The sequence below is a fragment of the Epinephelus lanceolatus genome, chromosome 14 (assembly GCF_041903045.1).
Source record: "Epinephelus lanceolatus isolate andai-2023 chromosome 14, ASM4190304v1, whole genome shotgun sequence".
Lineage (NCBI taxonomy): Eukaryota > Metazoa > Chordata > Actinopteri > Perciformes > Serranidae > Epinephelus > Epinephelus lanceolatus.
The window spans coordinates 30,203,989-30,217,317 of NC_135747.1; the positions used below are offsets into that span (position 1 = coordinate 30,203,989).

General features: G+C 42.1%; 2 protein-coding genes across 3 annotated transcripts in view; one reads left to right on the forward strand and one right to left on the reverse strand.

The window, feature by feature from the left end:
- Positions 1–816: 816 nt before the first annotated feature.
- Positions 817–13,329, forward strand: part of cmss1 (cms1 ribosomal small subunit homolog) — a 46,007-nt gene continuing 33,494 nt past the window's right edge. For both annotated transcript variants that reach the window (XM_033617533.2, XM_033617534.2), the window contains exon 1: positions 817–905. In XM_033617533.2, the coding sequence (XP_033473424.1) occupies positions 857–905 (49 nt within the window). In that variant the 5' untranslated portion in view covers positions 817–856. The remainder of the gene's footprint in view (positions 906–13,329) is intronic.
- LOC117251330 (filamin A-interacting protein 1-like) overlaps positions 2,443–13,329 on the reverse strand; it is a 50,574-nt gene continuing 39,687 nt past the window's right edge. Inside the window, exons 5-6 of the mRNA XM_033617529.2 lie at positions 7,106–9,617; positions 2,443–3,199 (exon numbers count right to left, since the gene is read on the reverse strand). Of these exons, the coding sequence (XP_033473420.2) occupies positions 3,053–3,199; positions 7,106–9,617 (2,659 nt within the window). The 3' untranslated portion in view covers positions 2,443–3,052. The remainder of the gene's footprint in view (positions 3,200–7,105; positions 9,618–13,329) is intronic.

Sequence of the window (13,329 nt, forward strand, 5' to 3'; positions counted from 1 at the left end):
TTGTTGGTTCAGAGATGGTCTTCTGCAGACCTTGGTTGTAAGCAGTGGTTATTTGAGTTACTGTTGCCTTTCTATCATCTTGAACCAGTCTGGCCATTCTCCTCTGACCTTTGGCATCAACAAGGCATTTTCACCCAGAGAACTGCTGCTCACTGGGTATAATCTCTTTTTGGGACCATCCTCTGTAAACCCTAGAGATGGTTGTGTGTGAAAATCCCAGTAGATCAGCAGTTTCTGACAGACCAGCCCGTCTGGCACCAACAACCATGCCACGTTCAAAGTCATTTAATCACCTTTCTTCCTCATTCTGATGCTCGGTTTGAACTTCAGCAGGTCATCTTGACCTTGTCTACATACCTAAATGCATTGAGTTGCTGCCACGTGATTGGCTGATTAGCTTTTGCATTAACAAGCAGCTGAATAGGTGTACCTAATAAAGTGGCCAGTGCCCCCCTTATGGGCTTCAGTGTGAATATGTACAATATGTGCTTACATACATGTTAATATACTGTACAGCATGCAGGATTTACATTAACAGTGACAGATGATTTGTACAGGAAGGCAAATGTAGACAGAAGACACAGTCAGTGCCCTAATTCGAAAAGGTGGTGTTACTTACCAAGAAAGTCAGGCATGTTGTTATGAAGTTTTCCATGGACAAACCCAACATATATCTACCGTAACTAGTGTTTAACTTATGTTGTGGTGATAACGAGTCTCTCCGTTTAACTTTCACAGTGTCCCCTTAGCGTTTTAAGCCACACACTTTACGTTTTAAAACGTGCTGCTCTTGAACACACCCCTCCTCTACCAGCGGTAGATTTGATTGGACGGGCTGCTAGCTTAGCTGAGGAACATGGGAGACGACTTGGGTGACGAGTGGTGGGCGCACGAGGGTAAATCAGGTATGTTTCTTGACTTTAGTAACTTTATTTTGTTAAGTGTTTCTTAAACGTATGGTCCGGGAGGTTTTGGTGTACCCTGATCCGTGAGATCTTAACGTTAGCTTGTAGATGTCACAGGAAAAGTCTGTTGCTAACTGTATGCTAACGTTAGCTAGCCGGTGGTAAAGTTGCTGTTAACTTAAGCTACATTCTATGAACCGTTGGTGTCAGTTACCATAGCGACAAGTGTAGTGACCTACCGTGTAGCTTAGCTGGAGTTTGTTAGCAGAGGGAAAGCTAGCGTTGTTAGCGCGAGTTGTTAGGAGCATAAGATGTGTAAACACGTGTATGTGTGTGTGTGGCTCATGACAGTAAATAACTACAGTAAAGTTACTGTTGCTGTAACAGTGTGTCTTGTCATGTCCTGCGCCTTCCTCTGAAGCTTACAGTTAGCTCGTCTCTGTAAGTTACATGACTTTTTGCATTTCTATTTTATCCTCATCTTAATACATCAACAGAGGAAGCTCCCTGCGGCTTACCCTCATAGCTCCATGCACCCTGCATACCAATAGAGGGCAGTCCTGTACCTTAAGGATTATTGACCTGATTGCTTTAGACAGCAGTGTTGATGCGGTGCCCTGCAGAATGATACAAGGGGTATTTTCAGGAGGTACAACAATAAAACGCTAATTTAAAAGATCTCTGTTCCCCACTTTGATGTATTTTTCTTGAGTACCTAGATTTTAAACTTTACTTTATTCTTCTTTACTCCACTATATTTCACAGGAAAATGTCCTTTTTATTTCACACTATTTATTTGACTGCTTTAGTTGATTTTTGGTTGGAAATCAGATCCACGTTATGATATTATCACGATACAATATTATTGCCATTTTAAATATGTTGCAATATGCTGAGTATTGCAATAAAATATATTGTGATATAGATCTATTTATTACCTTTTTTCAACTGTAAATTATGTCCCAAAAGGAAAACATCTGTTCATCTCACCCCATTTTTTTGCAGCAAACTGTATCAAGTGGACAGAAAAAGCACTTGGATTATATCATACTAGTAGGATACCTTAAGTTTAATTTGTATTTGTAATAACAATAATTTACATAATAAAAAAACAATACTTGGCACTGTGTGACAATTCGATGTTGCCACACAAAAATATCACAATACTATGCTGTAACGATTTCTTCCCCTACCCTTAGTAACATAAGTAAAGTACATTAATTAAAATTAGCTCCACCTCCATTAGCTACAACATAAATGGAAATGTCACAGTGATAATATTCAGATTGTACAGTAAATGATATGACAGGGGCCATCTTGCTGCCTAATGAGTACTTTTACTCTTGATACTCTAAGTAGGTTTTGTTGCTAATACTTTTATGGAGGTAGAAATTAAAAAGCAGGACTTATACTTGTAATAGAGTATTTTTGCTCAAATAAAAAAAAATACTTTTTCCACTACTGGCACAAACACACATGCACACTCACCAAGCTCGTTATTTGTGCACTTTTATGCAAAAGAGGAAAGTGATACAAATTCACACTTTATGGTAAATTAATAGAATATGATAGAGCAAACATAATAATATATAATATATAATAATGTTATGCAGGCCTGAATTATACTCTGCTTTTCCTCCAGTCTTCAATCAAATTGGAAGGAGGAACACTTAACTGTTCCCTTAAGTTTTCAGTTTTTATGATAGTAAGGTAAGGTGGTGTTTGTTGTGTGGGGGACAAAAAACAAAAACACATTACCTGTTGAAAGTATGGTGTACCATCTTGCTTTTTACCTTTACAGATGAGCAGATTGACAGATTTTTCATTGCAGCATGTGGCATCACTTTCTTTACTCATTTGTAACACATCATTTAAGATAAGGAATCAAGTGTTGGCTATTTTTACTACAGTCAGTACATTTTTGACATGCAGTGAAGCAGTTTTTTGACTCTGTGGTGACAAATTCTCGATAGATGTATAGTTTATATTCAAGTGACCACTGAATATAAACTGACCATGTTGCTGCCCAGATGTCTACATTTAAATCGCAGTTCTTTAATGTACTTTGGATATGTTTTATTATGAAAGTGGTGTTAAAGTGGTGTTAAACACCACACAAATTGCAGTTGCAGGTCTGTTGGTCATTCTCAGGTCAATGTTTTCTCTGTATTCTCTGAGGTGGATTTAACATTTTTCTGTCCTGTACTGGGAGCTCTGTTGCCTCTTCTATGAGTTAATCCTTTGGTCTTGGGAATCCTTGTTGGGCCGGGCTTCTTCAGCGACCCTAGAGGAATCTGAGAGAAAAGAAGCATAACTATCTCTTAGGGGTTGTTCACCTAATGTTCACTCCTGCAGATTTACTTACATTTTTGTGATTTGTTGTTTGTGTAAAGATGTTGTGGTGTGTGCCTTTTCAAAGTTGAATCTATGGCCACTGTTTGGTGTGAACACTTCAGCCTCACCATGGTGTAATGAGCTTTGACGGCATGCATTTTTCCCTTTTGTGAGAATCATAAAAAAGCATCATCACTATACTTATATAAATCCATGTAATCTTTATATTGAGTGTGCAGCTCTTTGTTTTCCTAAGTTGGCCCCTTTCCCCTGACTGACATCCCATCCTCACTCGCATTTGTATGCGCTGCTTGACAGAAAAGGCTGTGAGGCTGACTGAGAATTGACAGGACAGAAAAGGAGAGTTGAAGTCTGCTGGATAGAGCATGGGACTGACTTTGAAGTCTTAAGAATGAAGAGAAGGTTCGTGAGACGCAGCATGACTTTTATGGCAATGTGTCTTGTGGCTAAATGCTCTCACTAATGACAAAGATTCTCATGAGGCCTCTGTCACGCTACAGTCTGCACTAAACTGTCATCAAATGCATCATCTGGTTTCCACCTTGCCAACCGGTGACGTCACCGTGGTTAATGTTTCTCCGTGTTTGTCATTATATACCTGCTATGCCAGGCCTCTGCCAGCCTCCTCTAGCACAAGAAACCTTATGGTGTCCCCCCAAATACTGACAGCTAGTTTCTTATTTAGATGAGCTCATCACAGCTTTTATTTAAGCTGTTTAACAGCCCATTTATTTCTGCCACACTATGTAACTATATATTTTGTGATGTTTGAAAAGCTCATCTGTTGCTGTGATCGAGGTTTTAGAGTTGATACTAGCCTCCTGTTTATTTACAGGAATTGGCTGACCTAAATACAGATAATCATGTCAAGTCAGTGTTTATAGAGCACATTTAAAAATAACAAATGTTGACCAATGGGCTTAACAAAGACAGAAGATTATTTATGTTCGCAATCAAATAAAAATAGACATTTTTAGAGGATATACGTAAATGAATAAAAGCATGGAATGGATAATTTTGGATAATCTTAAATTATTAATTAATTGGTTCCTGTTGTTTAACTTTTTAAAGGATTGTCCATTATTTTCCATTGTATTTGGCTACAATCTTACCTTTTTAATATTCTGGATAGGTCTCCTTCCCCTGCATGCCATTTTGTTTAACAACAAAATGGTCATTAAAATTGGTTTAAGTCTATTGTGTTTGTTTGTATTGGATTACCATTGAAAAAGAGAGCTTGGATTTTTTGAAGTGGGATTGTATGGGGTACTGACCATGTCTACAGTAGATGTCTGGAGGAGAGGCAGGATTACTTGGAAGAGACAAGGAAGCTAAGCAATGCACTGCTGTGGACAGGGGCAGCAGCAAAATGCATTTTAGCCACCTAAAGAAATCTGTAACAGTTTAAGTGTACACTATATTAAGGGTATTTTCATTGCTTGACCTTCCTGTCAGATAGCCCAATCCGACAGGGAAGCGGCTTTAGTTCCCAATGTATGCTCTCGTGAAAACCACCAGACTCCGTTCACCAAAACAGTAATTTTAGCTGACTGAACACAGGAGCTGCTGGTCAACCGCTACCTCGATTAGTTAGTTAGTGTGTGTTAATGTGTGGCTTTGGTGAATCCTAACTTACCCTTTAAATCACCAAAGTCACACAGTAACCCAAACAAAGTAACTTATTGAGGCAACTTTACACCAAAAGGCTCCTGTGTTCAACGATGTTAAATCACTGTTTTTCTCAGTGGAGACTGGCTTTGAAAATAGCGATATAATGGCTTCATTTCCACATCTGATGGCAAGATAAAGCAGCGAAAATATTCCTAATATAACGTACACTTAAACTGATATTGATTTTCTCAGGTGGGTCTTTTTTTAGGTGGCTAAAATATTCTACCTGTCTACAGCAGTACATACACACAGTTTTCCTGCCTGCTTCTTGAAACTGAGGGTGTGCTGACTGACATCTACTGTATGTTATACATTGGCTATTGATAAGTACCTCATACAGCCTCACTTCAAAATATCCAAACTATTCCTTTAAGTGACTATCATACCACTGTCCAGTTTTGACTGTAGTACCCACAGGAAACTGTTAGGAAATCAGGAAATGTTCATAAAGTAAGCAAATCAACTCAACCATGAAAGAAACTGTATCATTTTGCCTGCGCTGGGAGGTTTACTTGGCAGGATTTGGCATGTGCTGAATACTCTAACTGCTGTGGCAACATAAGTGGCTAACAAAACAAGACTGACCAGGAATGGCATGCCAGCTGCTGCTCTTTGTTCACATAGTGAAGCTTTTTTGATGGTAAATGAGGAAAAGCTAGTGAAATGTGTTGATGGATATGTGCAAAAGTTGAAAATGGATGTAATTATACATCAGGTGTCAATTTTAAACTTGTTAAGATACTGACAATTACAATTTACTTTTAGTATTTGTGACCAAAAAAGGCAAAGAAAAGGATCTTAATAGTCCAACCACCATAAAACCTGAACAGCCTCACCATCATTAGGTGTTCCGAGTTTTATTGTGTCAGAAAAACATGAGCCGAGTTTTCCAGTGCATATTTGAAGGAGGTTTCACACTCACTTATCCACACACACACACACACACACACACACGCACACACAGTTGTGAGGAATTATGCTGTGGTTGAGATAGTGGGTGACTCAACTTTTGAATCAAACTTAGCAAACACAAAATGTGTCAAATAATCAGATATGTGCTGGATGTGTTGCGCTATGCAGAGTGGTGTTAGCCTGGGGGAAAAGAAACATCAAACCATATTTTTTTTGTCGTTTGTTCGTTCTTTCCAGTTGTAACCTAATAGATGTGATGATGTCAGCCTCCCCTCAAAAAGTATTCAAACTGAATAAGTAAAATCAACACAAATGCTTTTAATAAACAGAAAGAAACAGTAATGAAACAGAAAACTGTAAAAAAGCACATCACACATTTGATTGCGATGATAGGCTCGTTCGAGATGAACTGCGCTTCGCCTGAAAAGTAGACGAGAGCAGGCGGCCGCAGCGGGGGGCGGTGACAAAAAGCTGCGGTGAAGTCGGACAGTTTCCCGACAGTTTCCAGCAGCCTTCAGTCCGTGCAGGAAGTCACAGACACACTTACATCCTGTCTGGAATGATGTCAGTTCATTAAAAAAGTGATCAGATCCATATATCGGTTTGTTTTCACCATCAGTCACACAACATGTTTTCTGTTCACAGAATAAACCTTCAGATCAGACAAATACAATCTTAATCTCTAGAATTCAACAAAAATGAGTAGTTTATCTAAAACGTCATCTTGTTGAGTCGATGTCTAAACCAATCAGCTGTTAGATCAGGTGAGAGCCAGGCGGTGCAGTCGGTGGAGAGCAACTGCAGCGCCTGGCTCTAAAAACTGTGGCCGCCTCGCTCTCGTGGCTTTATCGACGTCCACTTTTGTAATACGTCAGAGCAAGTCAGGATGAAGTCGGACACAAAAAACTAACCGGCATGCATTGTGCGCCGATCGCCGGTGATCGAATCTGCGCAGGACTGGCTCATCTCGAACGAACCTATTGTCTCACTTAGCTCTCGCACAAACACTACACACACATGTTGTACAGTCAATATTTAAAGGGTTGTTTAAGCTGTAAGTCTATGGACACACGCTAGATCAAGTCGGCTTTACAAAGGCTCTAATAGGACAAATACCACAAAGCTTTTATTTGGTGATTATGGCAAAATACAACAAACTCTGGGTGCTCGTTAGAGGAAGTGCTTCTGTCCATGAATGTGAGTGAAACATGATAATATATATGTTCAGAATACATCTTCATCTAATCACAAAGGCCACTTACTGTTATATTAGAGGAGTGTGAAGCTGCAGAGGTAGCAGGGGATATAGTGATGCTACTTGTAATCTTGCCAACACCTTTGACATGACAGCCGTTGGCGAGCACTTGAGTCCTTTGTTCATGTCGGACATAGTATGGCCCAACAGGCTGTGGGATGCTGTGGGTCATACCATTCAGAGACTGGATATAGGGGCTCCCCAGATGGATGTGGATCTTGTTATCCTCCGTGGCAATGATGCTTGGGCTTGAGTCGGTGCTGTTGGACCTCTGATGTTGCCAGCTGTTCTGTCGCTCCGGCGTCTTGCAGAAGACGGTCTGATGCGCGGCCTCTGCTGGCTCTGGAGAACAGGTCCGGACTGTGACTATCTGAATGGGGGAGCTGTGGTCGGGTGTTGCAGAGCGCGATGAGTTTGGGCTCATCACCTGAGAGATGGGTGTGCTGTCAAGTGGGGAGATGGTGCGGTCAGGACTTGAAGGTGGGGTTTTGGAATTAACTGCAGACAGAGCTGAGTTCTGGATGATGGTTATTCTCTGTTTAGGTGAGGCCCCGCTTGTTGGGATGACAGCTGTGCTGGTGTAGGACGTAGCTGCGTCTCCAGTGGGGCTGCTGATCTCCAGCATGGCTGTGTTGAGTATATGATGTGGTGTTACTTTGATGTGCAAGGGCTGCCCCGGTGTGTGCGTTAACATCACCTCTCCGTTAACCGTTTGGTGCATATCTACACCATTGGCTGAATGACTGCTGTACTGGCTGACGTTATTATTTGCGCTGTTTAAGCTGTTCAGATTGTTGACAAGAGAGCTTCTCCTGTTTATGACTTCTGCATTGTGGTTTGGATCCTCATCCTCAATTTCTTTATCGAGTTTCTCGCTGTAGTCAGGAGGCAGGCTATCTGCTGGCTCAGTCTGAACCTCTTTGGTGGTCTGATGAAGGTCTGAAAAAAGTTGTCTGTTTGCACCAGGTGTGAGATTCTTGATTCGTCTGTGCCTGTCTAGCTCACTACTCAGCTCCTTCATCTCTCTGGCCAGCTCTCTGTTACTGGCTTCCTGCTGGGTCAGCTTTCTCTGCAACACGGAGTGATCCGTCTGAACCCTGCAGATGGACTCCTCAGTTCCCATCAGCTTCTGCAGTTTCTCCTTCAGGGCATCCACCTCTCTGCCTAATAGTCTGGACTTAACCTGCTCTTTCTGAAGACGGCATAGGAGAAGGTGCTCCTGGTTGACCTCCTGCTTCTCTGCCTGCTCGTATCTGGAGAGTTCTCTCTTTGCGGCCTCTAGCTCCTCTGTTAGAGCCTGAGTCCTCCTCTGTTCGTCCTTGAACCTCTTTTGTAGGGACTCAAAGTCCTCCTCCACCTTCATCAGCTCTTCCTCCAGCACCTCCTTGTCCTGTAGTCTCTTTCGCAGTCCATCTAGCTCTCTTGTCAGTTCTTTTACTTTGTTGTCCTCTGTTTGGCAGTGATGGTTGTTGGGAATAGAGCTGTATGTGTACTTCTCCTCTTTTTCTCTCCTGTTTTCTAAGACTTGCAACCGTTTCTTCATTATGGTTATTTTACTCTGTAGCTCTCCGTTCCTTTCCTCCTCTGTTTTCAGTCTGTCTTGGAGCTCATGTTTTTCCTTTGTTATGCCCTTAATCCTTTCCTCTAAATCTACCTTACACCTCAGTGCCTGCTGCCTCTCCTCTCTCAGTCTCTCTGTCATCGTTGCCAAATTGCTTTGCTCATTTCTTTTGCCTTCCTTCCTGTTGAGTTTTTCCTCAGCCTGTCTGAGCCTCTCGGCCATGGTCTTTCTGTCCTCCACCAAAGCTACAGTCAGTGACCTGAGCTTGGCCAGGTCCTGCCTAATCACCGCCTCACTCTTTTCCAGTTGGCCTTCGTTGGCCTCCAGCTCTCTCACCCTAACTTTCAGAGTGTTGAGCTCACCAGACAGTAACTTGCTCACCTCTTTCTCTCGCTCCAAGCTGCCCTTCAGAATACTGCAGTCCTGTTTGCTCTTACCTAAAGCGTCCTCTAACCTGTCCAATTCACTAATCCTCCCATTGAGTTTATCCACCTCAACTTTTAAGCTACGGCAGTGGCTGGTCTCCCTCGCCAGTCTGCGATCCAGATCTCGGCACTGTTCCCACATGCGTATCAGCTCCTCATCCTTTCCCTCCATTTCCACGACTCTTCTCCTCAGTACCTCGACCTCTGACAGCAGGCTTGGGGCTGTCATGGTGCTCTGGCTTTGGTGGACGATGGAAACTTGATTATGGTGCAGAGATATGTGCTCCTCCTTCTTTGTGCCGGGGTTAGCGGCACTGACCTCCTGCTTGATGTGGTCAGTGATGGCGGTCAGTTCTTGGATGCGACCCCTCTCCTCCTCCAGCAGCTCACTCAGACACTCTTGCTCCTTTACAACCAGCAGCGCAAAACCCTTCAGCTTGGTCAGCTCGTCCTTTAAAGTTGATATTTCTCTTTCACGTTTCTTCTCCTTTATCTCTTGGTATTCTCTCTCCTTTACAATCAGCAGCTTGAGTCTGTAGAGAAAAACAAAACAAATTACGCTAATGTCAAACTTATGTCGTGGCCTGGTTTACTGTGTAATTTACTCGTATTTCAGCCTCCAAGGACACTTAATTGTGTTTATAGTTAACCTCTTGGCCACAACTTTTAAACACAATTGATTTCTTAAGTTGTTTATATCCAGCATAAACATTTATTTAAATTTTCGGATGAATTTAAATAAAATTTCCTCCCTGCTCAAACTTCTCCAGAAGCTTGTAATAGGCCTACTCTTTTCTGTTTTCTACATCTCTCTGAGTGTCCCTACTTCAAACTCCAAAACATGTAGAGTTCATGTAATTCCATGTTGTTTTGCACGTTTCTCCAGGCAGCATGCGCTCTCTTGGATGTTTAGACTATCACGGCAGATGGTCCCTTGGCAGGGAGCATTTGTTAATTAAGAAGTTCCTCTACCCTTGAGTACCCTCGACACTGCACCCAATCACCCTCCTTCTGTGCACCTCCAGTGCTACCCCGTTTCCAGCTAGGAGAGGCAGGAATTCCCCCCTGTTCCATAAGTAATTACAGACGGGCCACATTTACCAAGTGCTGTCGCTCCCCGCATTTCCCTAGATGCATACCAGCAATGCAGAAATGCACTTAATGCACACAGTACATTTCATGTCATGTGTTATTGCAACCTTGGCATAGTTGAAAGTGATCTCTCACCAGTCGAAATTTACGCTTCAGAATAAGTCTCTTGTGTGTGTGTGTGTGTGTGTGTGTGTGTGTGTGTGTGTTGCATACTGGAGGTATCCAGAATGCAGACATTCATGTCTACTTGGATTAATAATCAGATCTACATGCTTAGAAGCTTGTTTTTTCAATGTAGAAAATGTTCCCAAGGCCTTTTTTCTTTCCCTTTTTAATCATTTGCCAATAAAGTATGTTTTGTGGAAAACTATTGATTTGTGATAGCTGATGTTAAGTGTAAAATATTAGTATGCACATTGTGTTTAAGGGTTTTTTCCCCAGAGAACAGGGTCTATAAATGTAACATTTAGAGCTTTTGCACTTTTGCTACTGAGGTAAATATCAACAATAGCTATAATATGCATGCATGTGTGGGTGGATGGATTAAATTAACAAAGAGCTGAACGTCTCCGAATGGAATTGATCGCTGGTCTGAAAATTGATGGTATGTTGCTCTAAAACATAGATTAACAGGCTACACTACCTAACGTCAAGATTGGTTTTTAAATGGTCTCACTTTTAGTTGTATTGTCTTGTCAGTAATGCTTCTTTTGGACAGACAAAGAGTCGCAAACAGTTATGACTTCGGAATTAAATTTTCAGTGTAGAAGTTTCAGTGAGACTTAATTCATTGCTTTTAAATTTACTTTTTCAAGTGCACTGTTACTTGTTCTCAACTTGGTTTTGTTCTGTCGAATCTATGCAGAGCTGGACACCACTTACTTTACCCGAAAAGCATCTTGCGGTTAAAAACCATTTTTTAAAGTGTCACATGTTTCTAAATGCTTGTTATATCTTCCCCGCTGTTCACAAGACTTGTGACTGTTCCTACCTGTGCTGTGCAGCGCCGTTGGCCTCTGTCCTGTAAAATCCTCGGAGAATAAATCGCCTCTACTTCTTCACCTCTCCCTTTCCCGGAGATCCCAGTGATGTGGACATTCCATCCGGAAAACCAAACATTATGAGAAGTGCTCTGCACACTGAGTCTCACTCGCAGTCAGTGGCGCCCATTACATCATCAGCAAGTCCTTATATGGGACTGTACAGGCTCTACTGCTCAGTGTGTGTGTGTGTGTGTTCAAGTGTGTGTGTGTGTGTGTGTGTGTGTGTGTGTGTATATATATGTGTGTGTGTTTTTACTGGAGTTCAGCCCATTCCAGATGAGGTCATTGTGTAGCCATGCCAAAGAGGCTAATGGGAAGGACAGAATGTGTTTGTGTATGTGTGTGAGTGTGCGAAGAAAGCTAAAGCTTTAATCACAATTCAAACGAGAGAGGCTAACACTCAGTTTGCAGGATTAGCCTGAGCAAACATGTTAACCATGCCTGCATAAGTGCTAGGCCTAACTTGGCATGACATAGGAACTGTAGCTCATGCATACTGTACTCTGTGTGTGTGTATGTGTGTGTGTGTGTGTGTGTGTGTGTGTGGTGTTCCCATGTGTTTCAAGAAGAGAGACATGTTTTGTGAGTTGTAGCTGCCTTGCCTGAGGCCTGATAACCTGACTGTGAGATGACATCATCACTTCATAGGCCCTCAATTACATCCATATGTCTGTCTTTCTCTTTCTCCTCCCCACTCTGCTTCTCTATCTCTTTCTCCTTCTCTTCATCATTTTGTTCCTCACCCTGCTCTTTTTGCTTTTGGGTAAGAATTGCAGTTTTGTTTTTGTAACTTGCATCTTTACCCTTCTCTTGCCATCATCAATTTCTCCTATATCCCTGTGTTCTATGGTGGCATTACTCAAGTCAAATCTATGTGCTCAGCGGAGCAGAGAGGGATGACAGATTATAATCTCATTATTCTTGCTGCTAGTCTCGTCTGTCACGACAACAATGACAAAAATCATAACGGAAAGATTTATGATGTTTTATCTTGCCAGATGATGGTACCACCAGTGCTGCAGGAGAAAACAAATATATATAGGTCTCTGTGTGACTCATGTTCCCCTCCAGGAGTAGTTACTCGCAGTGTGGCTCCTCATTCCTAGCTTTCACTGGGAAATATACCCCTGGTGGTATTTCTTTCTGTCAAGCAAACCCGTCTAGTCCCCAATTAAAGGAGAGCTATTTCCCCTGTGTCATGTCGTCACCGCAAAAGAATGTCCAAAACAGCTTAAAAGACACACTTAAACTTCACTTTTAGACGTTTATGTTCTCAAGCATTTTCACACCAGGCGTGGAAATTTAGAGATTGCTCAGATATTTAAGGAAAGCACTGAGAGGTTGTGCAACAGCGGCGAACATTTGTGCTGCAGAAAAGACGGTCTATAGTTTATAAATGTGCAAACAATGTCTCCATGGTTGTTCAAAGTTTGTGTCAGCTCCAATTTCAGTCGCTCTGTGCTAACAAAACACATTTTATAGGAGGAAAATAGTTTCTAAGCATTGAAAACATCAAGATACTGGGCTGGATAGCACTCTACCTGAGGTCTTTAAGAGCTGTGATTTTAATGACATCATCCTGGATATTTGTAACCTTACTCTGCTGATAAACTACAGGCCTGATATGTGGTCTCTCACCAGCATCATCCCAGTTCCTAAAGCTGGAGGTCTTTCAAAACCTGACAACTATCGTGGCATCAGTCTAACATGTATCATTGCAAAGATGTACAACCGCAGATACTAAACCAGATGCACCATTGACCTTCACCTGAGAGAGAACCAAAATGGCTTCAGAGAGGGGAGAGCCACTGCAACCCAGATCTTGGCCTTGAGGAGAATCATCGGGGAGGTGAAAAAGAACAACCTGACAGCAGTCCTGTGTTTTGTCGACTTCAAAAAGGCATCTGACTTGATACACAGATGCGTAATGATGAGGATACTCAAGGCCTGCGGTGTCGTTCCCAACCTAATCTGGGCCATAGGGACCATGTACGTGAGTATAAGAGCAAAGGTTGTGACCCCAGATGGCAACGGTGAGCAGTTTGACATCCAGGCAGGAGTGTTGCAAGGAGATACCCTCGCCCCCTTCCTCTTCGTTGTAGTCCTGGAC